The following is a 24767-nucleotide window of genomic DNA, read 5'->3' on the forward strand; positions in this document are numbered from 1 at the left end:
GCTGTTCAACTGAAATAATTTTAATTAAAAATGTTAAATTTAAAATCATTTTATAAAATTTTTATACTTATAAATTTAATTTATGAAATATTCACATTTGAAAATAATGAGGTAATTAAATAGAATTTAAATTGTTAATCATTCCTGGCAGATAATTTTGAAGGACTATTTTAGAGCCTTGCAGCACTAGATTGTGTTGCTTTGCATTAAGAAATTTTTTTAAAATATTCCACTTATTAATAAGTTGGTAAAAGTTAAAATGTATACGGATTGGTTCTTAGTTTCCATAAGAAGCAGCCATGAGTAATCATTAACCTATTGGAAAATAACAATTGTGTGCAATGATCAGTCATATTTTAGGTCTATTGTCTAACCTATGAACCAGTTAATGTGCTATTATAGTAATTATGTTATTGATTAGTCTGTATAATAGTCCAAAGACTAGAATACACCTTTGTCCACCGTTCAGACAATTGATTTAGCAATGGACAAGTCTATTTCATAATTTGTGGTCTATGAGGCTGTTAATGGACTAGTCTGTACTAGACTAAAGAATAGTGAAAGTTCTTGGCTTAAGCTAGACTACGGACAAAGTCTGTTTATTAGTCTATGAACTAATTTATGGCCAAAATTATGGACTTTCATATTAACTATTTTATCTAAAGATTGCTTTATGTAATAGCCTTTTGACTAGTATACGGACTTGCCTATTGACTAGCCTATAAAAAAGTCTATTCACTAGTATATGATCAGACTAAGAACTAATCTATAGATTAGAATATAGACAAGTTGATGGACTGACTTGGATAAATAATCATGAGACTAATTCCATGATTAGTCTCTGAATCAATCTGTGGATTTATATATAACTTGGGGGTTCTGTGGTTCTCTTCGACGTTGAGATATAATTCAATGATTCATTCCCAATTAAAGTTCTTTTTTATATTTATCTTAGTATAATAAAATTGTTGTTGAGGGTGGAGAACAGGCCCTTCTGAAACTACTTAAGGATTTTAATGAAATAAAGACAACAATGCATGAAATTAAAGTACAGTGAGTATGAAAAGTAATAAATATTAAGAAAAAAACTAATTAAAAAAAAATAATAATTGCAATTTCAGTATTCAAGATAAACAAGAACTCAACGAAGCCAAAAATAAAGGTAACAAGTATTCCGAATTTTACTAGTATTTCCACCTTATTATTAATTTTATAAACTACGATTTCTAACAGATTTGCCAATATTTGATATACGCGTTGATACTTTACCCAAAAAATGGTAAGTTAATTAAGAATGAGAAAATAATCGAGAAAATAAATTTTATTACTCTCAGCCAAAGTGATTCCCTACCCAAAGATTGTGCTGAGGCCACGGCTTGTACTCATCGCAGTGGTTTTTATAAAATACAACTTCCACCCTATACTGAACCGCCATTTTACGTTGAGTGTGATGCGAAAACTGAAGATGGTGATTGGATTGTTATACAAAGACGTCAAGATGGTTCCGTTAATTTCTATCGTGATTGGAATGACTATGAAAAGGGTTTTGGTGATATAGACGGAGAATTTTTTATCGGTTTAGAAAAGTTATATGCTTTAACTAATAACAATGGTCCCCAAGAGTTGATGGTGCTCATGGAGGATGTAAATCAGAAGACAGCTTATGCCAAATATGATGCCTTTGCTATTGCAAATGCTTCGGAAATGTATAAATTAAAGAAATTGGGAAAATATTCTGGCACCGCCGGAGATTCCCTACAACAATCGGTCGGTTTTAAATTTACAACAAAGGATCGTGATAACGATAATTCTAAAGAAAATTGTGCAGTAACATATATTGGAGCCTGGTGGTATAATGCTTGTCATTGGAGGTATGTACATATGTTTATAAAATTTGTATATATTATTAAGTAATCGATTATTTTTTTTTAGTAATTTGAATGGACATTATGGTGACAATGAATTTGGCAAGGGTATCAATTGGAAAACTTTCACAACATTTACCGCTTCTCTGAAGTTTGATCAAATGATGATACGTCGTCGTAGATTTTAGTTTATAAAATAAAAAAATTACAAATATACTATAGTCTATAGTATAGTCTAAAGCCTAGTATATAGTCTAGTCTATACTCTTGTTTATAGTTTAGTCTATTGTTTCGTCTATAGTCTGGAATATAGCTTTTTATTAATTTTTAAATTTCTCAATTTATAATTGATAAGAAATTTGTGGGATTCCCATAAAAGATCTGCTCATACATATGTATTTAAAAAAAATCGTTTTTATCAATATATGTTTGTAAAAACATAATTGGCAATCAAAAATAACACCATTTCCATACACAAAAAATTCACCACTAAAAATTTTTTACTGGCTTATCGAAATCATAATCTAAAATTCTTTATTTAATAAAAAAAACCTTGTAGCCATTTAGAATATACTTAATCTTTAAGCAATTGATAGTATTCGCCAATTTCTTTCGTTATTGTAAATGGTGTAAATATAATCAAGCAAATTATTGCGAATATATTTAAAAAATATTTTATAAAGCTGTTTTTAATTATTATTAAGAATCCGTGAACTTATCATCAACGTAACTGCTACGAAATGTTTAAATTAAAAATTGTTTCGTGCATTTTGTTTTTAATTTTTCTAATTTTTTTAAAATTTCAAACTATTAAAGCGGATGCAGAGGAGGTATTTGGGCGTTATATATCTTAATTAAAAACTTTCTAAAAACTAATTTTTACAGTGTAACAAAATCTTAATTGAAGGTGGAGATCGTGCACTCAAAAAAATATTCAATGATTTTGAGGATATTAAAAGCATAGTTAGAGATCTGAAAACAAAGTAATTTAAAATTTATTACAATTTTTTATATGTTTTTTTAACAGATTATTATGAATTTTGTAGTGATGGAGTCTGTCAGAAATGCAACAAATGTGTGGATAACGGTGAGATGAATATTATTTAAAACTACTAAAAAGGGGAAAAAATCAAATATTTATTCCAGTATTTAATTTTACAATTTATTTCATTAGCAGATTTGCAATTTTTTGATGCGCGTGTGGATCAGATACCTGAACACTGGTAAGACAATATACAACATGCTTAGAGCTACAACATATGCTCAGCAACTGTCACACTTAGTTCATGTGATTAGGTGAATTAGTGCACCGTACGAAACTTTTCTTTTTACTTGATTTATGTAATAGGATATCTGGTTTATCTCATAATAACTACCTAACTAACTAACTACCTAACTAACTAACTAACTAACTAACTAACTAACTAACTAACTAACTAACTAACTTACTAACAAACTAACAAACTAACAAACTAACAAACTAACAAACTAACAAACTAACAAACTAACAACCTAACAAACTAACAAACTAACAAACTAACAAACTAACAAACTAACAAACTAACTAACTAACTAACTAACTAACTAACTAACTAACTAACTAACTAACTAACTAACTAAATAACTAACTATCTAACTATCTAACTAACTAACTAACTAACTACCTACCTAACTAACTAACTAACTAACAAGCTTACTAAATAACAAAATAACTAACTTACTAACTAAATAACTTACTTACTTACTTACTTACTTACTTACTTACTTACTTACTTACTTACTTACTTACTTACTTACTTACTTACTTACTTACTTACTTACTTACTGACTAACTTACTAACTAACTAACTAACTAACTAACTAACTAACTAACTAACTAACTTACTAACTAACTAACTATCTACCTAACTAACTAAGACCCGGTTCACACTAGGAAACTTTTGTAAATAAACGTTTTCTTATTTTTTTTTTTTTTTTTTTTGAAGTTTCAGAAACTACGTATTAATTGCATTGATTTGTTATAGGAATGAGAACAATAACAAAACAAGTTACCGAGTACGGGAAACTCCGTACCGCGACAGAGATGAATTATATTGTCTCTCTTTCTTCCTCACTCAAAACCAAAAGTTTCCAAAAAGTTTTCTAGTATGGACCGGCAGTAAGTAGCATAACATATAACAAAATCTGTCATATTTCCATTCTTCTTCAATATACCTTAACCTTAATAATCACGATAACTCGAAAACATGATGTTAGTTCTCCATTCTTACTAAATCTTTAAAAATGTATACAATGCTCTCTTGATTTCGACTTTTAAAAAACGCTTTTTGTACGACCATTTGATGTCCTTCATCGAGATAATTTTCAAAAGTAAGGGATTTATCTAAACATATGAAAATAACTATGACTCAGCATAGAAATTCTATTTGATTTATACAATCTGAAGAGGATACGGCACCAATATGTGCGGTAAATAGGAGGTAGTAATAGGAGCAATAGGCAGAATTAAAATATAATATATACTTTAAAGCATTCTATACATGAAATTTCCTTTTAAAGCCACAGGACAACTCTACCCAAAGATTGTGCTGCCGCCACTGTTTGCACAAAACGCAGTGGTATCTACAAAATTCAAGTAGAGCAGTACAGCAAAGAACCTTTCTATGTACCTTGTGATGATGAAACCGAAAACGGTGATTGGTTGGTAATACAAAGACGTCAAGATGGTTCAGTGAATTTCTATAGAGATTGGCTGGAATATGAAAAAGGATTTGGTGACATTGAGGGAGAGTTCTTTATAGGCCTAAAAAAATTACACGCTCTTACTAATTACAATGGTCCGCAGGAGTTATTGATTGTTATGGAAGATGTTAATGCGACCAGAGCATATGCGAAATATGATGCATTTGCCATAGGCAATGAAACAGAATCGTATAAATTGAAAAGATTGGGAAAATATACTGGAACAGCAGGAAACTCTTTTCAACGACATATTGGCATGAAATTTTCCACAAAAGATCGTGACAATGATGAAAATCCTAATGGTAGTTGTGCGGTTTCGTATACAGGTGCGTGGTGGTATACTTACTGTCATAACAGGTACAAAAATATATAATGGAGAAATATTTTATTTTGTCCTAATAATACTTTATATATTTAGTAATCTCAATGGCAAATATGGCGACAATACTCATGGCAAAGGTATCAATTGGAAAACATTTCGTGGTCATAATGTTTCTCTCACTTATGTTAAAATGATGTTACGACGCAGTAGAAATATATAATTAAAATTAGTCCAACCGTATAACTTATCGTAATTGTAATGAAAAAAACCCCAAGTATAATTTTAAATAAACTTTGTATCGTAATTTATTGCAATTTTAATATACTACACCATTATAGTGGTGAGGATTCTAGGCGTTTGTGTTGATGTTTGTAACACCCAAAAATATTGGTCCTTCGCCCACTATAAAGTATAACAATCGGTTAAAAATCACTGATTCGATTTAGCTATGTCTGTCTGTCCGTTCGTCTCTGTGTCCATGCAAATTTGTGATCACGTTACAGATCGTAATTTGCAAAATAAGTTTATAAAAATTTGGCACATACACTTCTTTTGACCCAAGAACGAAATGAAACGGAAATCGGCAAAATTTATTTTGATATATATAAGTCTAGGCACTTTACACGATCACACTTCTAATGAAAAAGTAAAATAAAATTCTATCCGTATAACAATAAATAGAATAAAAGTCGTATGATTTATATTTTTTGTGTTTACACGATTGATATAAAACAATAACAGAGTCAGATGGAAACAGCTGTTTCACTATTTTGTATGTGTTTATTAAAAATACATCCCTGATTGCTTGTTTTTTTTTTTTTTTTGAAATATTTCAAAAAATGAAGAGAGCCATACGACTATAAACTAGACTATAGACTAGACTATAAACTAGACTATAGACTAGATTATAGACTACACTAAAGACTAGACTATAGACTAAACTATAGACTAGACTGTAAACTAAACTATATATGAGACTATAGGCTAGTCTATAGCCATACATTTGTCAAATTTTCCATCCCTATTCTCTTTTAATGTGTGATGGTTTCATAACATATTGCGTTTAGACGATTCCATCCGTACTCTTCTACACAAAATTTTGACATATCATATTACATGTGTGATCGTGTAAAGCGGGCATTCGACCCTAGACCTAGTTAAAAAACTAATTAAATACTTTATTATTAAAAAAGTAATCCACATTTTTAACATACTCACTGATGTAGGGTGTCATATGGTGCCCGTGGCTGACTATACATTCTAACTTGTTACTTCATTGGAAATTCTATTACATTCAGTTGCATTTTCCAATTTGTAGTGTAAAGATATTTTTGAATAAAATAATGTATAGTTTTAAATTATTTCTATTCATTTTAATTTCGCCAATTTTTATACAAAATATTATTGCGGATAAATCCGGTTTAGATGTAAGTTTTAAAGTGATAATTGTTTTTATAAAATGTAAGACCCTGATGTTTACAGGGCCTACTTGTTTATAAGAATTCTCTGCCTCCGGTTTTATGGTAATGTATAGACTATACAAAATATATAGATTAGTCAAAAGACTAAAAATACAATAAACAAATTCATTAATATTAAACTAAACATATAGTAAAAAGACTGGACCATAAAGAGGTCAATAGACTAGTTCACAGCTTACAACAGACTAGACCGTATACTTGTCAAAAGAAGAGTAAAAAAGTAAGATTATATAGTCGGACATAACAGATCATAAATATCCTAAAAAGATTTACGTTTTTGAGATTTAGGGTTATTTATGCAGAACTTTCTAATTTCTTTTTTTTCCAATTTTTAGTGGACGAAGCCTATTTTAGAAGTTGGTTTGTATACCTATTCCAAAGCATTTAACGATGTACTGGACATGTCAAAGGATGTCCATGGTGTAACTGCAAAAGGCTTAAATAATATGATGGCCACATTAACAGCTATGTACATAAATGTTTTATTTTGTAAGACAAATAACAAACTATTTCTTCTTTAGCCCAATTGATACGAATGTAATGCATTATAGAAAGGGTAATGACATAGTAATTGCGCAATAAAATAATATTGTACATTAAATAATAAATTTTATTCTTTTATTTCAGTTTTACCAAATAATCAATTTAAAAAGATTATCATGAAAACGAAATCTAGCAAAATACATTTGCCGACTCGTATTGTGAAAAACTCCAATATTTTAAATACAAATATGTATTTATAAAAATCCCTTGCGGAAATAAGGTCTAGAAGAAATTGACTGGAATACTTATTTATTGTAAACTAATAAAATATTTGAGATATTTAAAAATATTCAGATTCATCAAATTCAGGCAGATCATTTTTCATTGTGAATAAGGCCGATAGTTTTTAATGATTTTACGTATAAACTGATTTTTTCATTAGACTATTTATTTAGGTTTTAAAGTACTAACTAATCGCTATAGACTAGCCTGTAGATTAGACATAAGACTAGACTTAGCTAGACTATATAATACACTATAGACTATACTATACATTAGACTATAGACTACACTATGTACTAGTCAATTGACTTGACTATGGACTAAACTATAGACTAGAATATGGACTAGACTATATATTGGACTCCACCAGACTATCCACAAGACTACGTACTTGACTATAGACTAGGCCATATACTAGACTATAGGCTAGACTATAAACTATTCCAAAGAAGACTATAGACTTGACTTTAAACTAGACTATAGACTAGATTATAGACAAGAGTATAGACCAGACTATACTATAGACTATACTATAGACTAGACTGTAGACTAGTCTATAGACTATACTAAACACTAGGCTATAGGCTATACTATAGACTATAGAATAGACTATAGACTAGACTATAGACTAGACTATAGACTAGACTATAGACTAGACTATAGACTAGACTATAGACTAGACTATAGACTAGACTATAGACTAGACTATAGACTAGACTATAGACTGGACTATAGACTGGACTATAGACTAGACTATAGACTATAGACTATAGACTAGACTATAGACTAGGCTATAGACTAGACTATAGACTAGACCATAGACTAGACTATAGACTAGACTATAGACTAGACTATAGACTAGACCATAGACTAGACTATAGACTAGACTATATTCAGATTCATCAAATTCAGGCAGATCATTTTTCATTGTGAATAAGGCCGATAGTTTTTAATGATTTTACGTATAAACTGATTTTTTCATTAGACTATTTATTTAGGTTTTAAAGTACTAACTAATCGCTATAGACTAGCCTGTAGATTAGACATAAGACTAGACTTAGCTAGACTATATAATACACTATAGACTATACTATACATTAGACTATAGACTACACTATGTACTAGTCAATTGACTTGACTATGGACTAAACTATAGACTAGAATATGGACTAGACTATATATTGGACTCCACCAGACTATCCACAAGACTACTTACTTGACTATAGACTAGGCCATATACTAGACTATAGGCTAGACTATAAACTATTCCAAAGAAGACTATAGACTTGACTTTAAACTAGACTATAGACTAGATTATAGACAAGAATATAGACCAGACTATACTATAGACTATACTATAGACTAGACTGTAGACTAGTCTATAGACTATACTAAACACTAGGCTATAGGCTATACTATAGACTATAGAATAGACTATAGACTAGACTATAGACTAGATTATAGACTAGACTATAGACTAGACTATAGACTAGACTATAGACTAGACTATAGACTAGACTATAGACTAGACTATAGACTGGACTATAGACTGGACTATAGACTAGACTATAGACTAGACTATAGACTAGACTATAGACTAGACTATAGACTGGACTATAGACTGGACTATAGACTAGACTATAGACTAGACTATAGACTAGGCTATAGACTAGACTATAGACTAGACTATAGACTAGACTATAGACTAGACTATAGACTAGACTATAGACTAGACTATAGACTAGACTATAGACTAGACTATAGACTAGACTATAGACTAGACTATAGACTAGACTATAGACTAGACTATAGACTAGACTATAGACTAGACTATAGACTAGACTATAGACTAGACTATAGACTAGACTATAGACTAGACTATAAACTAGACTATAGACTAGACTATAGACTAGACTATAGACTAGACTATAGACTAGACTATAGACTAGACTATAGACTAGACTATAGACTAGACTATAGACTAGACTATAGACTAGACTATAGACTAGACTATAGACTAGACTATAGACTAGACTATAGACTAGACTATAGACTAGACTATAGACTAGACTATAGACTAGACTATAGACTAGACTATAGACTAGACTATAGACTAGACTATAGACTAGACTATAGACTAGACTATAGACTAGACTATAGACTAGACTATAGACTAGACTATAGACTAGACTATAGACTAGACTATAGACTAGACTATAGACTAGACTATAGACTAGACTATAGACTAGACTATAGACTAGACTATAGACTAGACTATAGACTAGACTATAGACTAGACTATAGACTAGACTATAGACTAGACTATAGACTAGACTATAGACTAGACTATAGACTAGACTATAGACTAGACTATAGACTAGACTATAGACTAGACTATAGACTAGACTATAGACTAGACTATAGACTAGACTATAGACTAGACTATAGACTAGACTATAGACTAGACTATAGACTAGACTATAGACTAGACTATAGACTAGACTATAGACTAGACTATAGACTAGACTATATAGACTAGACTATAGACTAGACTATAGACTAGACTATAGACTAGACTATAGACTAGACTATAGACTAGACTATAGACTAGACTATAGACTAGACTATAGACTAGACTATAGACTAGACTATAGACTAGACTATAGACTAGACTATAGACTAGACTATAGACTAGACTATAGACTAGACTATAGACTAGACTATAGACTAGACTATAGACTAGACTATAGACTAGACTATAGACTAGACTATAGACTAGACTATAGACTAGACTATAGACTAGACTATAGACTAGACTATAGACTAGGCTATAGACTAGACTATAGACTAGACTATAGACTAGACTATAGACTAGACTATAGACTAGACTATAGACTAGACTATAGACTAGACTATAGACTAGACTATAGACTAGACTATAGACTAGACTATAGACTAGACTATAGACTAGACTATAGACTAGACTATAGACTAGACTATAGACTAGACTATAGACTAGACTATAGACTAGACTATAGACTAGACTATAGACTAGACTATAGACTAGACTATAGACTAGACTATAGACTAGACTATAGACTAGACTATAGACTAGACTATAGACTAGACTATAGACTAGACTAGACTATAGACTAGACTATAGACTAGACTATAGACTAGACTATAGACTAGACTATAGACTAGACTATAGACTAGACTATAGACTAGACTATAGACTAGACTATAGACTAGACTATAGACTAGACTATAGACTAGACTATAGACTAGACTATAGACTAGACTATAGACTAGACTATAGACTAGACTATAGACTAGACTATAGACTAGACTATAGACTAGACTATAGACTAGACTATAGACTAGACTATAGACTAGACTATAGACTAGACTATAGACTAGACTATAGACTAGACTATAGACTAGACTATAGACTAGACTATAGACTAGACTATAGACTAGACTATAGACTAGACTATAGACTAGACTATAGACTAGACTATAGACTAGACTATAGACTAGACTATAGACTAGACTATAGACTAGACTATAGACTAGACTATAGACTAGACTATAGACTAGACTATAGACTAGACTATAGACTAGACTATAGACTAGACTATAGACTAGACTATAGACTAGACTATAGACTAGACTATAGACTAGACTATAGACTAGACTATAGACTAGACTATAGACTAGACTATAGACTAGACTATAGACTAGACTATAGACTAGGCTATAGACTAGACTATAGACTAGACTATAGACTAGACTATAGACTAGACTATAGACTAGACTATAGACTAGACTATAGACTAGACTATAGACTAGACTATAGACTAGACTATAGACTAGACTATAGACTAGACTATAGACTAGACTATAGACTAGACTATAGACTAGACTATAGACTAGACTATAGACTAGACTATAGACTAGACTATAGACTAGACTATAGACTAGACTATAGACTAGACTATAGACTAGACTATAGACTAGACTATAGACTAGACTATAGACTAGACTATAGACTAGACTATAGACTAGACTATAGACTAGTCTATAGACTAGACTATAGACTAGACTATAGACTAGACTATAGACTAGACTATAGACTAGACTATAGACTAGACTATAGACTAGACTATAGACTAGACTATAGACTAGACTATAGACTAGACTATAGACTAGACTATAGACTAGACTATAGACTAGACTATAGACTAGACTATAGACTAGACTATAGACTAGACTATAGACTAGACTATAGACTAGACTATAGACTAGACTATAGACTAGACTATAGACTAGACTATAGACTAGACTATAGACTAGACTATAGACTAGACTATAGACTAGGCTATAGACTAGACTATAGACTAGACTATGCACTTGATTATAGACTTGAGTATGGACCAGACTACAGACTATACACGAATTTTATAAATACTATACTGTTGACTAGACTATAGACAAGATTTTGGTCTAGACTATATACTAGACTGTAGACTACACTATACTATACTATAGACTATACTTCAGACCAGACTATAGACTAGACTATAGACTAGTCTATAGTATAGTGTAGTCTACTCTAGACTACCCTATAGTATAAACTAAAGACTACCCTCTAGACTATACTATAAACTAGACTATAGATTCGACTATTAACTAGACTAGACTAAAATAGAGTTTATAGAGTCTACATTCAAGTATAAAGTCTAGTATACCCAACACTAAACTCTAGACTACCCTAAATATAGTATAAACTATAGACTACCCTCTAGACTATACTACAAACTAAACTATAGATTCGACTATTGACTAGACTGAAAAAGAGTTTATAGAGTCTATAGTCAAGTATACCCAACACCCAACCGTGCACACATGTATGAGTTAATTTTGAAATTATAATAAACAAACAAATAAACGGTAAATCCCCGCAACACAAAGAATGTGTAAATCACAAAAACCTCCAACATTTTACAGTATAAAATATTGATAACAATAAATTAATTATAGAATAAAAATGCCTCTACGATTAAGTAAAGTAAGTAAAGGTAATTTAACCCATTCGTTCCTACTTGGGTACCAAAATACGTTTGGTTTTATAATGCGAGGTTATTCATATTATTAAGTTTTTTGTAAAATTTTATTTTTGGAATATTACTTTAGAATCTATTTACTCTTTAGAATATACTTAGTACCGAATATAAAGTAATATAAATTTTAACAAATTTGTTTGTCAACAAAGTTTTTAAATTTTTCGATTTTTTGCAATTTGATGTCAAATTTTTCCATTTTGATATGAATAAATTAGAATTTTACTAAAAACAGATAATTTCATTAGTATATTGTTAAAAATTCGTTCCTTAATTTATTTTTATAAATATTGATGTACTCGCTTGGGTACCATAGGACTACTCATACATATTTATACACTATAGAACTTTAATGAGGAGGGTATATTGGGTTTGTGCTAATGTTTGTAACGCACAATAATATTGGTCCTATACCCACCTTAAAGTATACCAATCGGCTCAGAATCATTTTCTGAGTCGATTTAGCTATGTCCGTCCGTCTGTCTGTCCATGTAAACCTTGTAATCAAACTACAGGTCGCAATTTAGAAGATGATAATGATGACATGATCTTATATTATTATTACGAAGACTATTGAAAATAGTTAAGATCGGTCCATTATTTCACCTAGCCCCCATACATTTTAACCCCCCAATAAGGCTTAGATAATGATAATGAAATTTGGTACATGATCTTCTATTATCCCAGTGACGAAGACTATTGAAAATAGTTAAGATCGGTCCATTATTTCACCTAGCCCCCATACAACTGAACCTGCCAAAAAGGACTTGTAAACATTTTAATCAAACTACAGGTCGCAATTTTGCAAATAATTCAAGGAAATTTGGCACATGATCTTTTATGCTACCGTAGACAAAGTCTATTGAAAGTGATTAACATCGGTCCATTATTTCACTCTAGCCACTATAGAACTGAATCCCCGAATAGGGCTTTTAAACTTTGTAATCAAACTACTGGTCGCAATTTTGGAGATAATTTGGCACATAATCGTCTATGATACCGTAGACGAAGCCTGTAGAAAATGGTTTACATCGGTCCATTATTTCCCCCATACAACTGAACCCGCCGAATAGGGCTTTTAAGTTCATAATTATATTTAATATGCTCATATCAAATTTAGAAGACTCGTAGGCGCTACTGTTTATCTTTAAAATAAAATCATTTAACATTTAGATTTTTAATTTATTTTTCAAATATTGCCAAGAAATTGATCAAAGTCAAAGTATCCATCCGAGTTCAGCCCAAAAATTTCCAAAATTCTGAAATTTTTAGTTTTTTTTTTTTAATTTTACTTTAAATTAACCCAATATAATATACATTTTGCAATATATTGATTTTAAGATTGTTCGGATCTAATGGGTTTTTCGAATTACTGTTTTATCAATGTTAGTTTTCATGAATATTAGTAAAAATTTATAATAATATGTAAATTCTTTTAGTTGCAAAATGTTCTTTTAAACTAAGGAAAAAATTAAACTTTACGGATAACCCTCGTATTTAAGTTCTATATGTATACGTACATATTTACAGTTCTTCACCTCATATCATTTCTTAAAAGTATTTTTTGTTCTTTTTAATTTTTTTTGTTCTCTAAAAATGCTTATAAATTACAAATTTATCCAAGAAATTTCATTCAGTTTTCATACAGCCTCTGGTTTATAAAGTTCCTGATTTTGTTTGTGTGTATATTTTTTGTGCGATAAAAAATATGAATTTAAATATTTTAATATTAAGTTTAATTGTTATCAATGGCGTCGTATTTGGTCATGAATGTGAGGTTGTTAAAAAATTAAATAAACTCACTTTTTTAAATAAAATTTTAATGATGTCATTAATATTTGTAGGGATCCGATACGGTAACGTATGTCGATGAGATTGTTATTCTTAAAAAGATTTTTAACAACTTGAATGACCTTAAAAATGGCCTTGAGCAGTGTAACTCAAGGTAAAGAATTTATTAAAGAACAATAATAATTTAGAACTTACTTGTGTCAAATTTAGTTAATATCGGTGTAATTATAAAAACTTTGAGGCACTGGTCACAGATGGAATATCAAGGACCCCGTAATAATCCAATCAAAATTGATTGTAATTCATATTAAAAAATCAGAAGTCGAAAAATTCCTGACCGCTTACTATTCACAACCCTAGACTTTAGGCGAAAGCACGAATGTCTAAACTGAATTGCCATAAATATAACATAATTGCCTTTAGTCGGGTAATAATGATAAGGTTACTCATAAGACCGCATTGGATTCTTAAAGTGCCTTAACTGAATACTATTCATGTGTCTTTATATCAAGTAGTTACCAGGCCATTCAGTAATAATCGGCTTCAAGGGGAATATTACTCAAGATAACATTACGAATGTAAAACCATATAAGCGATAAAATCCCATATGGCCCCTTGAAATAATGAATCTATTGGGTTCAGGTACGAGTCCTTAGTAGATACAATACTACGAGATCTTGAAAACCCAATGTCATGAATCTTTTTGCAAATCTGATAGAATGTCTGATGGAATTATAGAAGATTCGGATCGTAAAAATATCTGGGATCTTCGGAAACTATCACACTGTTGGAGATATTTTTCTGATCTCAAAAACAAACTTATTATAAAATATCTTAAAGAATCATTTTATATTCGGAACGTGGGGATATCTGTTTTTTTTTTTTTTTGAAACCTAATAGAAGTTGAATTACAATAATTTTTAACGAAAAACTGTTATACAGATTTTTAAATCGGAAACCTTTTTATACCCACCATCAAAAAATATGGGGGGTATATTCATTTTGTCTTTCCGTTTGTAGCCATAGACCCATAACAGAATATATATTCTGGGTCCTTATTAAATTCTAAGACGATCTTGCCATGTCCGTCCATCTGTCTGTTGAAAGCACGATAGAGTCCGAATGGTAAGATTTAAGGAGCTGAAATTTTGCATAAATATTTTTTTATTTATGCAGTTTCTTTGATATTAAAAATGGGCCATATTGATCCATGTTTTCGTATAGCCCCCATACAAGTGTAGCAAGTGTAACATCAATTATATTCCACATAAAAAGGTTTTATATGAACCAAAATGTCCCTAGCAAATTTTATGATAATCGGTCCATATAAGGTTCGTCTCATAAAACACATATAACTCTCATAACTAGTTTCAAAATTCGGCACAGCCGAAAAATTCTTACTTGTTAAATGTCAAAAAAAAAGTTTAACTAACTCATAATTAGGAATTTGTTGATATTCAGTCCATATTTAGTTATAGCTTCTTCACACAAATTCATATATAAATAAGATAAATCAATATTTTTCATTACAACTTTTTAGATTTGAAGAATACCAAAATAGCTTTGAGAGTATAGTAAATGGTAACTATAAATTTCATCGTTATATACATAATAAATAATTCCGAAAACATTTTCACAGATTCATCTATATTCGACATACGTTATGATGAATTTCCAGCCAAATGGTAAATAAACTAAAATTTTTTTTAAACCTATTCCCATCATACTTATTAAAATGTGTTATTTTTTTAAGTAAAACCAATGTCCTTCCAAAAAGTTGTGCCGAAGCCACCTCCTGTACACAGCGTAGTGGCATATATAAAATTCTCTTGCCCAAATACAGCAGTGAACCATTTTTGGTCGAGTGTGATGTTAAAACTGAAGGTGGCGGCTGGATTTTAATACAAAGACGACAAGATGGTTCTGTGGATTTCTATCGTAATTGGAGCGAATATCAAAACGGTTTCGGCAATATTGAAGGAGAATTCTTTATCGGTCTAAACAAGTTGCATGCCCTAACCAATTACAATGGACCACAGGAGTTATTGATCGTTTTGGAAGATAATAACGAAATTAAACAGGCGAAATATAGTAATTTTGTTGTTGGCAATGAAAGTGAAATGTATGCTTTGAAGCATTTAGGAGTTTATTCGGGAAATGCTGGCGATTGTTTGATATCGCATTTGGGCATGAAATTTAGCACCAAAGATCGTGATAATGATGAGTATGAATCGAATTGTGCAGAAGTTTATACTGGTGCTTGGTGGTATAAGAAATGTCACGTAAGGTATGTTTGTTTTTAACATAGTTTTTATAGCATTAATAATTTATAAGTTAATTCATTTCTTCAGCAATCTTAATGGCAAATATGGCGATACAAATTATGCTAAAGGCATTACATGGCAATCATTCCGCGGCTATAATGTCTCGATAAAACATGCAAAAATGATGATCAGACGGCGACAATTCTAAAACAAGTAAAAAATTATAGTCGGGCGAGGCCGACCATATAATACCTACACCTTTTACAAAAATAAAATGTGATTTAGTTGTCATAATAAAATATTTAAATTGAATTGTATCTTGCCCCAGATATATTTAAGTCATTTATTTTTTAATGATATTGAGGGCTGGGTCAAATGAGGCCCTATAATTATAAAATTCTTGAGGGTCATGAAGGCTAGTATGGAACTTGGTTTGGCAGCTTTTTGGCAATGGGTATATTAAACATAATTATGAAAGACCTATTCGGCGTGTTCAGTTGTATGGGGACTAGGTGAAACAAAATAAGGTCCCCTTTTGAAAATGACTTTACATAGACATATATAAGTTTCATGTGACCCAAAATCTTTATACACAATTTTAGGAGGATCGGTCCAGTATTGACCCCACTCCCCATATAAGGTCCCCTTAAGAAAAAGATTTTAACGCTTATTACTGATCTCAAAATGAAATTCGGCATAAATACGTTATATATATAACCCAGAATCTTTTTACCAAATTTTATAAGTTTATAAATTTTATATCGGTTCATAATTGACCCTACTCCCCATATGGGGTCACCTTGCGAAAACGACTTTAACGCAGAGATACAAGCCAAAACGGCTCAAATCGGCGGCGGATGGCCGCCGGTAATATTTTGCAAGACGCGACGCCGCCGACTTCTTTCGGCTTAAAAGCTAAGCCGGCTTAAACGTTCGGAAAATAATTTTGAACGGAGTTGCCACTATTTTAAATTCTTATTGCAAATTGAAAAAAGTTGCCACACAATATTGTGTGGCAACTTTGAGTACAGCGAAGACGTTGTACGAACAACATTTTATGATAAATGGCTGTAGGGAACTCTAACAGGTTGTATGTTGAATTCATATGTGTGAAGATCCTACTTTATGTTTTCAAAAAATAATGACATGTTTCTTCTCTATGGTTGTAACTCACCTCACCCTATATATAATACCCTCTTTAGAAAATTACTTTAACGCTAATTACTGGCATAAAAATGAGAGATCAACGATGATATTAGATATAAACATGTTCTATATAAAACAAAATCGGTCTACAAGATTTAAGTTAAGTTCGCCTTAAAAAAATTTCATTAATGCTAATTATTGTCTTAAAAATACAAAGATGAGTTTTGACATTAACATGTTTTATAGAATTGCTTATAAAATTTTATGAGGATCGGTCCATAATTACACATACCGCCCAAATATAAAGACACTTTCACAGGGATAAAAATCGACATAAAAAATTTTTATATGAACAAAAGTCTTCATTCCGAAATCAATTAGGATCCATCAGTTATACCATATATTGCTTAATGAAAATAATTCTATATGGAATACATTTTGGTATTTTTTTAATTAAAACAAATTTATTCTGCACTTAACTTTTAATTTAAAAATAAATATAAAAGCGATACATTAAATAAAAAGACAAAGCTTTTACCTTTAAGTATTTCTCCACTTTCGTCTACACTTTCAGTCTTTATTAAGAATTTAACGTAATCGCAACTACGAGAAAAATTTCAAAATGCTTAAATTAAAAACGTTTTCATATATTTCTAGTATAATATTTGCATATTTTGTTATATATAATGCAAGTGTCAATGCTGAATCTGAAGAGGTATTTTTTGATAAAACATTATAAGTGTGTCATAAAGAATTTTTCAAAATTAACTTTTACAGTGTAAAAACATTATTATTGAAGGTGGAGAACAAGCTCTCAAAAAAATATTCAACGATTTTAATGAAATAAAAAATATAGTGGAAGAGTTAAAATCTAAGTATTATCGATAGATACAAATTAAATAAATTATACTAATTTCACTATAACATTTTCAGTAATGAAGAGAAAGAGGACAGCATGAAAGGTGAGAAAATTAAAATTTATTCATTTTCAGTGAATCGACATTTAATGCAAATCAAATTAAAGTACACAAACCAGGCATGGAAAAGTGAAATTTTGAAATAGTAATAATTACATAGTAGACTAGACTATAGTCTATTCTATAGTCCAGTCTATAGTCTAGTCAATAGTCTAGTCTATAGTCTAGTCTATAGTCTAGTCTATAGTCTAGTCTATAGTCTAGTCTATAGTCTAGTCTATAGTCTAGTCTATAGTCTAGTCTATAGTCTAGTCTATAGTCTAGTCTATAGTCTGGTCTATAGTCTAGTCTATAGTCTAGTCTAAAGTCTATTCTATAGTCTAGTCTATAGTCTAGTCTATAGTCTAGTCTATAGTCTAGTCTATAGTCTAGTCCAAAGTCATTACCATATTAACCTTTTCTGGGTGTTTACCAACAACATACATGTTTTTCTATATCCATAATTGGTTGAGTCCAATAAATTATTTTCTCTTCTTTAATAGACATATCAATATTTGATGAGCGAATTGATAAAATGCCTAAAAAATGGTAAGAACTTTTTCAAAACAAAGAATAATATAAGAATAATGTTTAAATGGCTCACTTTATTTTAAAGTAATACGACGGAACTGCCAAAAGATTGTGCTGCAGCTACTGCGTGCACCAAACGGAGTGGCATTTATAAAATAAAAGTCGAACAATATAGTACAGAACCATTTTATGTAGCGTGTGATAGTGAAACTGAAGCTGGTGATTGGTTGATAGTGCAGAAACGGCAAGATGGTTCCGAGGATTTCTATAGAAATTGGCAGGATTACGAAAATGGTTTCGGCGACATTGAGGGAGAATTCTTTATAGGCTTGAAAAAATTACACGCCTTAACAACTTATAATGGACTTCAAGAGTTACTGATTGTGATGGAAGGTGCCAAAAACTCTAAAGCATTTGCCAAATATGATGCATTTGCAATAGGCAATGGGACGGTAGCATATGAACTGAAAAGGTTGGGAAAATACTCAGGAACAGCTGGAAATTCACTGCAGATTCATGTTGGCATGAAATTTTCAACTAAAGATCATGATAACGATAAAAGTAATGGTAGTTGTGCTAATAATTACACGGGAGCTTGGTGGTATAAAAACTGTCATGAAAGGTTTGTGGATTACAAGTTATATCTTATACATATGTTCCTTATAGTATGTATTGTGTTTTTTCCACAGTAATCTGAATGGAAAATATGGTGAAAATACTAATAGCAAGGGTATTAATTGGAAAGCATTTCGTGGTTTTACAGAATCCCTTTCCTATGTTAAAATGATGATACGTCGCAGTAGAACTATATAGTTAACTAGCTATACCCAGTGTGCTTCGCTACCCTCATCGTAATGGAATAAAATAAATATCATTATTGTAAATATATATATATATATCTGCAATATCAAAAATTCCCCTTTTAGAGAACTCTTTAAGTTTGATTGATTCTAGCCTCAATATTACAGAAAATTAGAAAAAACAGTTGAAGAACGAAAAAGTACCAGACAGTGCCTTTTTATACATTTTCATTAAATCAGAATGACGCATGTTTAATTTTCAACCAGAAACCAAAAAAATCGCATAAAGATTTTTATACAATCAGGAAGCTACATATCCAATTTAATATTTTTAGGTTCAATATTATAGAAAATTCGAAAAGTATTAGTAAAAGAACAAAAAAGTACCAGAGTATGCTTTTTCAATTTTCGTTCAATTGGGATACTGCGTGTTTAATTTTATGTTTATATATTCAATATTTTAGAAAGCTCTAAAAGTACCAGTACCAGTGAAGTACGAAAAAGTACCAAAGGACCTATTTTATTAAATTTCATGTTCCTAAGTTCAATATTATAGAAAATTCAAAAAGTACCAGAAAATATTCCAGTTTAAATTTTCATTTACTCAAGTCCCTGATTGCTTTTAAAGATTCTAATTAACTCCGGGCTCCACATGCTTAATTTCATGTTTCTAGGTTCAATATTATAGAAAATTCAAAATGTACCTTTTAAAGAACGGAAAAGTACCAAAAAGTCCCCTTATATAGGTCCTCACTTAATCCGGGCTCTACATGCTCAATTTCACGTTTCTAGGTTAAATACTATACAAAAATCCAAAAAGTATCTTTTGAAGAACGAAAAGGTTTCAAAAAGTCCCCTTTTATATGTTCTCACTTAATCCATACTCTACATACTTAATTTCATGTTTCTAGGTTCAATATTATAAAAAATTCAAAAAGTACCTTTTGATGAACGAAAAGTCCTCTTTTATAGATTCTCATTTACTCCAGGCTCTACATGGTTAATTTCATGTTTCTAGGTTAAATTTTATAGAAAACTCAAAAAGTACCTTTTGTAGAACGAAACAGTACCAAAAAGTCTCCTTTTATAGATTCTCATTTACTCCGGGCTCTACATGCTTAATTTCATGTTTCTAGGTTCAATATTATACAAAAATCCAAAAAGTAACTTTTGAAGAACGAAAAAGTACCAAAAGTCCCCTTTTATAGGTTCTCACTTAATCCATCCTCTACATACTTAATTTCATGTTTCTAGGTTCAATATTATAGGAAATTAAAAAAATACCTTTTGAAGAACGAAAAAGTACCAAAAAGTCCCCTTTTATAGATTCTCATTTACTCCGGGCTCTACATACTTAATTTCATGTTTCTAGGTTCAATATTATAGGAAATTCAAAAACTACCTTTTGAAGAACGAAAAAGTACCAAAAAGTCCCCTTTTATAGATTCTCATTTACTCCCGGCTCTACATGCTTAATTTCATGTTTCTAGGTTAAATTTTATAGAAAACTCAAAAAGTACCTTTTGTAGAACGAAACAGTACCAAAAAGTCTCATTTTATAGATTCTCATTTACTACGGGCTCTACATGCTTAATTTCATGTTTCTAGGTTCAATATTATACAAAAATCCAAAAAGTACCATTTGAAGAACGAAAAAGTACCAAAAGTCCCCTTTTATAGGTTCTCACTTAATCCATCCTCTACATACTTAATTTCATGTTTCTAGGTTCAATATTATAGGAAATTCAAAAAGTACCTTTTGAAGAACGAAAAAATACCAAAAAGTCCCCTTTTATAGATTCTCATAAAAAGTACCTTTTGTAGAACGAAACAGTACCAAAAAGTCTCCTTTTATATATTCTCATTTACTCCGGGCTCTACATGCTTAATTTCATATTTCTAGGTTCAATATTATACAAAAATCCAAAAAGTACCTTTTGAAGAACGAAAAAGTACCAAAAGTTCCCTTTTATAGGTTCTCACTTAATCCATCCTCTACATACTTAATTTCATGTTTCTAGGTTCAATATTGTAGGAAATTCAAAAAGTACCTTTTGAAGAACGAAAAAGTACCAAAAAGTCCCCTTTATAGATTCTCATTTACTCCGGGGTCTACATGCTTAATTTCATTTTTCTAGGTTAAATTTTATAGAAAACTCAAAAAGTACCTTTTATAGAACGAAAAAGTACCAAAAAGTCCGCTTTTACAGATTCTCATTTTCTACGTGCTCTACATGCTTAATTTCATGTTTCTAGGATCAATATTATAAAAAACCCAAAAAGTACCTTTTGAAGACCGAAAAAATACCAAAAAGTGCCCTTTTATAGTTTCTCACTTAATCTAGGCTCTAAACGCTTAATTTCATGTTTCTAGGTTCAATATTATAGAAAATTCAAAATGTACCTTTTAAAGAATGCAAAAGTACCAAAAAGTCCCCTTTTATAGGTCCTCACTTAATCCGGGCTCTACATGCTTAATTTCACGTTTCTAGGTTCAATATTATACAAAAATCCAAAAAGTACCTTTTGAAGAAAGAAAAGGTTTCAAAAAATCCCCTTTTATATGTTCGCACTTAATCCAGGCTCTACATACTTAATTTCATGTTTCTAGGTTCAATATTATAAAAAATTCTAAAAGTACCTTTTGATGAACGAAAAGTCCCCTTTTATAGATTCTCATTTACTCCGGGCTCTACATGCTTAGTTTCATGTTTCTAGGTTAAATTTTATAGAAAACTCAAAAAGTATCTTTTGTAGAACGAAACAGTACCAAAAAGTCTCCTTTTATAGATTCTCATTTACTCTGGGCTCTACATGCTAGGTTCAATATTATACAAAAATCCAAAAAAGTACCTTTTGAAGAACGAAAAAGTACCAAAAGTCCCTTTTATAGGTTCTCACTTAATCCATCCTCTACATACTTAATTTCATGTTTCTAGGTTCAATATTATAGGAAATTCAAAAAGTACCTTTTGAAGAACGAAAAAGTACCAAAAAGTCCCCTTTTATAGATTCTCATTTACTCCGGGCTCTACATACTTAATTTCATGTTTCTAGGTTCAATATTATAGGAAATTCAAAAAGTACCTTTTGAAGAACGAAAAAGTACCAAAAAGTCCCCTTTTATAGATTCTCATTTACTCCGGGCTCTACATGCTTAATTTCATGTTTCTAGGTTCAATATTATACAAAAATCCAAAAAGTACCATTTGAAGAACGAAAAAGTACCAAAAGTCCCTTTTATAGGTTCTCACTTAATCCATCCTCTACATACTTAATTTCATTATAGGAAATTCAAAAAGTACCTTTTGAAGAACGAAAAAGTACCAAAAAGTCCCCTTTTATAGATTCTCATTTACTCCGGGCTCTACATACTTAATTTCATGTTTCTAGGTTCAATATTATAGGAAATTCAAAAAGTACCTTTTGAAGAACGAAAAAGTACCAAAAAGTCCCCTTTTATAGATTCTCATTTACTCCGGGCTCTACATGCTTAATTTCATGTTTCTAGGTTCAATATTATACAAAAATCCAAAAAGTACCATTTGAAGAACGAAAAGGTACCAAAAGTCCCTTTTTATAGTTTCTCACTTAATCCATCCTCTACATACTTAATTTCATGTTTCTAGGTTCAATATTATAGGAAATTCAAAAAGTACCTTTTGAAGAACGAAAAAATACCAAAAAGTCCCCTTTTATAGATTCTCATAAAAAGTACCTTTTGTAGAACGAAACAGTACCAAAAATTCTTCTTTTATATATTCTCATTTACTCCGGGCTCTACATGCTTAATTTCATGTTTCTAGGTTCAATATTATACAAAAATCCAGAAAGTACCTTTTGAAGAACGAAAATGTACCAAAAAGTCCCCCTTTATAGATTCTCATTTACTCCGGGCTCTACATGCTTAATTTCATTAACGAAATAAAAATTCTATTCCAAAATGTTGCAACATCGTAGTGGGAGCCCATTATTACGTATTTATATGTATAAGTTAATAAACCAAAATCAATATTTTATGAAAAAAGTACCAAAAATAGGTACAATTTTCACCCCTTAAACATCCGAATAACCAAAAAGTACTAAATTTATATTTTTATTTTTTCGTCAAGTTATGAAGGAGTCAAAAATATTGTTTGAATGTTCACTGGTTTTAAAGATACATGGGGTGCAAAAAAAGTACCAAAATACAGTTTTTACCCGTTTATTCCCTAAAGGGGCCGAAATTGAAAAAAGTACCAGACACCTGTCCGCTTATTTTTTAAATGAACGACGATAAGCTTTAAACTATTTTTGTATCTTTTCTAGTTTAGGAGATATGAGGTTACCGATTTTACCCGTTTTTACCCTTTTTTACCCCCTAAACATTCGAATTTCCAAAAATCCCGTCTTAGTGGATCTATTTGGTGGGAGACCAACCCCCTGTCCAAATTTCAGCTCTTTAGCTTTAACCGTTTAGGCTGTGCGATGATGAATCAGTCAATCAGTCAGTCAGTCAGTCAGTCAGTCAGTAACGTTAGAATTTTATATATATAGATTATGTCTGTTTGTTACGCAATATTGCATACATATGTATATATAAAGATAATTAAATTAATAAATGGTTATATAAGGTCCACTATATTTCTTGATTAATACATACATATATCGGGATAACAAACGAAATTAATATATTTTATTTTACTCTGTAAAAATGTTTTCAGATCGGCCCAAAACAGGTCAACTTTCGAAAATGACTTAACCACAAATGTTTCAATCACGAATAAAGCTATAAGATATATATGAATCATTATGCGAAATTTTTCCGGATCAGCCTATATTTGATTAAAGTTTCCATATAAGATTCACTTCCGAAAATCACTGACGAGTAGAGCAATCCGCATGTTTTAGAATCGGTACATAATTTATATCATAACTTATGATAATTTTAACCATATACATAATAAGTTAAATATCCAGATAAAATTCGATATAAGTATGT

General features: G+C 30.7%; 5 protein-coding genes across 8 annotated transcripts; all 5 read left to right on the top strand.

Moving 5' to 3' along the window:
• The first annotated feature begins 59 nt into the window (after positions 1 to 59).
• On the top strand, positions 60 to 2547 carry LOC111682435 (fibrinogen C domain-containing protein 1-like). The gene is made up of 6 exons (XM_023444393.2): positions 60 to 111; positions 956 to 1053; positions 1122 to 1162; positions 1234 to 1279; positions 1335 to 1871; positions 1933 to 2547. The coding sequence occupies exons 2-6, from the start codon at positions 1034 to 1036 to the stop codon at positions 2051 to 2053; spliced, it is 765 nt and encodes a 254-aa protein (XP_023300161.2). The 5' UTR covers positions 60 to 111; positions 956 to 1033; the 3' UTR covers positions 2054 to 2547.
• A 7-nt stretch (positions 2548 to 2554) lies between these two features.
• Positions 2555 to 5233, top strand: LOC111682434 (ryncolin-1-like). 3 transcript variants are annotated; one of them, XM_046950328.1, is made up of 6 exons: positions 2555 to 2695; positions 2751 to 2848; positions 2912 to 2952; positions 3040 to 3088; positions 4425 to 4964; positions 5026 to 5233. In XM_046950328.1, exons 1-6 carry the CDS (start codon positions 2606 to 2608, stop codon positions 5147 to 5149), a joined length of 942 nt encoding a protein of 313 aa, XP_046806284.1. In that variant the 5' UTR covers positions 2555 to 2605; the 3' UTR covers positions 5150 to 5233. The 3 variants fall into 3 exon arrangements, with proteins under 3 accessions (XP_046806284.1, XP_046806285.1, XP_023300160.2); XM_046950329.1 differs by having other exon boundaries at positions 4425 to 4933; XM_023444392.2 differs by having other exon boundaries at positions 3043 to 3088.
• A 1000-nt stretch (positions 5234 to 6233) lies between these two features.
• On the top strand, positions 6234 to 7249 carry LOC124419798. Its single transcript, XM_046950465.1, has 4 exons — positions 6234 to 6356; positions 6746 to 6879; positions 6932 to 6966; positions 7038 to 7249. The coding sequence occupies exons 1-4, from the start codon at positions 6273 to 6275 to the stop codon at positions 7151 to 7153; spliced, it is 369 nt and encodes a 122-aa protein (XP_046806421.1). The 5' UTR covers positions 6234 to 6272; the 3' UTR covers positions 7154 to 7249.
• A 6689-nt stretch (positions 7250 to 13938) lies between these two features.
• LOC111682443 (fibrinogen C domain-containing protein 1-like) lies at positions 13939 to 16670 on the top strand. 2 transcript variants are annotated; one of them, XM_023444402.2, is made up of 6 exons: positions 13939 to 14075; positions 14143 to 14243; positions 15630 to 15670; positions 15729 to 15774; positions 15843 to 16376; positions 16441 to 16670. In XM_023444402.2, the coding sequence occupies exons 1-6, from the start codon at positions 14007 to 14009 to the stop codon at positions 16559 to 16561; spliced, it is 912 nt and encodes a 303-aa protein (XP_023300170.2). In that variant the 5' UTR covers positions 13939 to 14006; the 3' UTR covers positions 16562 to 16670. The 2 variants fall into 2 exon arrangements, with proteins under 2 accessions (XP_023300170.2, XP_046805008.1); XM_046949052.1 differs by lacking the exon at positions 14143 to 14243 and having other exon boundaries at positions 14002 to 14075.
• Positions 16671 to 18066: 1396 nt separating this feature from the next.
• LOC111682440 (ryncolin-1-like) lies at positions 18067 to 24469 on the top strand. The gene is made up of 7 exons (XM_046949441.1): positions 18067 to 18214; positions 18277 to 18374; positions 18433 to 18461; positions 18959 to 19004; positions 19072 to 19608; positions 19676 to 19802; positions 24323 to 24469. Exons 1-6 carry the CDS (start codon positions 18122 to 18124, stop codon positions 19797 to 19799), a joined length of 927 nt encoding a protein of 308 aa, XP_046805397.1. The 5' UTR covers positions 18067 to 18121; the 3' UTR covers positions 19800 to 19802; positions 24323 to 24469.
• The last annotated feature ends 298 nt before the right edge of the window (positions 24470 to 24767 follow it).

Source organism: Lucilia cuprina, chromosome 4 (genome assembly GCF_022045245.1).
Source record: "Lucilia cuprina isolate Lc7/37 chromosome 4, ASM2204524v1, whole genome shotgun sequence".
Taxonomy (NCBI): domain Eukaryota; kingdom Metazoa; phylum Arthropoda; class Insecta; order Diptera; family Calliphoridae; genus Lucilia; species Lucilia cuprina.

Excerpts from the sequence above, each read along its gene's own strand:
- LOC111682435 (XM_023444393.2), top strand. The coding sequence starts at position 1,034 with ATGCATGAAATTAAAGTACA. Across the intron at positions 1,054-1,121 it reads ATGCATGAAATTAAAGTACA|TATTCAAGATAAACAAGAAC; the intron begins GTGAGTATGAAA and ends TTGCAATTTCAG. Across the intron at positions 1,872-1,932 it reads TATAATGCTTGTCATTGGAG|TAATTTGAATGGACATTATG; the intron begins GTATGTACATAT and ends ATTTTTTTTTAG.
- LOC111682434 (XM_046950328.1), top strand. The coding sequence starts at position 2,606 with ATGTTTAAATTAAAAATTGTTTCGTGCATTTTGTTTTTAATTTTTCTA. Across the intron at positions 3,089-4,424 it reads GATCAGATACCTGAACACTG|CCACAGGACAACTCTACCCA; the intron begins GTAAGACAATAT and ends TTCCTTTTAAAG. Across the intron at positions 4,965-5,025 it reads TATACTTACTGTCATAACAG|TAATCTCAATGGCAAATATG; the intron begins GTACAAAAATAT and ends TTATATATTTAG.
- LOC124419798 (XM_046950465.1), top strand. The coding sequence starts at position 6,273 with ATGTATAGTTTTAAATTATTTCTATTCATTTTAATTTCGCCAATTTTT. Across the intron at positions 6,357-6,745 it reads CGGATAAATCCGGTTTAGAT|TGGACGAAGCCTATTTTAGA; the intron begins GTAAGTTTTAAA and ends TCCAATTTTTAG. Across the intron at positions 6,967-7,037 it reads TGTAATGCATTATAGAAAGG|TTTTACCAAATAATCAATTT; the intron begins GTAATGACATAG and ends CTTTTATTTCAG.
- LOC111682443 (XM_023444402.2), top strand. The coding sequence starts at position 14,007 with ATGAATTTAAATATTTTAATATTAAGTTTAATTGTTATCAATGGCGTC. Across the intron at positions 14,076-14,142 it reads TATTTGGTCATGAATGTGAG|GGATCCGATACGGTAACGTA; the intron begins GTTGTTAAAAAA and ends TAATATTTGTAG. Across the intron at positions 15,671-15,728 it reads CTTTGAGAGTATAGTAAATG|ATTCATCTATATTCGACATA; the intron begins GTAACTATAAAT and ends ACATTTTCACAG.
- LOC111682440 (XM_046949441.1), top strand. The coding sequence starts at position 18,122 with ATGCTTAAATTAAAAACGTTTTCATATATTTCTAGTATAATATTTGCA. Across the intron at positions 18,215-18,276 it reads TCAATGCTGAATCTGAAGAG|TGTAAAAACATTATTATTGA; the intron begins GTATTTTTTGAT and ends TAACTTTTACAG. Across the intron at positions 18,462-18,958 it reads GAAAGAGGACAGCATGAAAG|ACATATCAATATTTGATGAG; the intron begins GTGAGAAAATTA and ends CTTCTTTAATAG.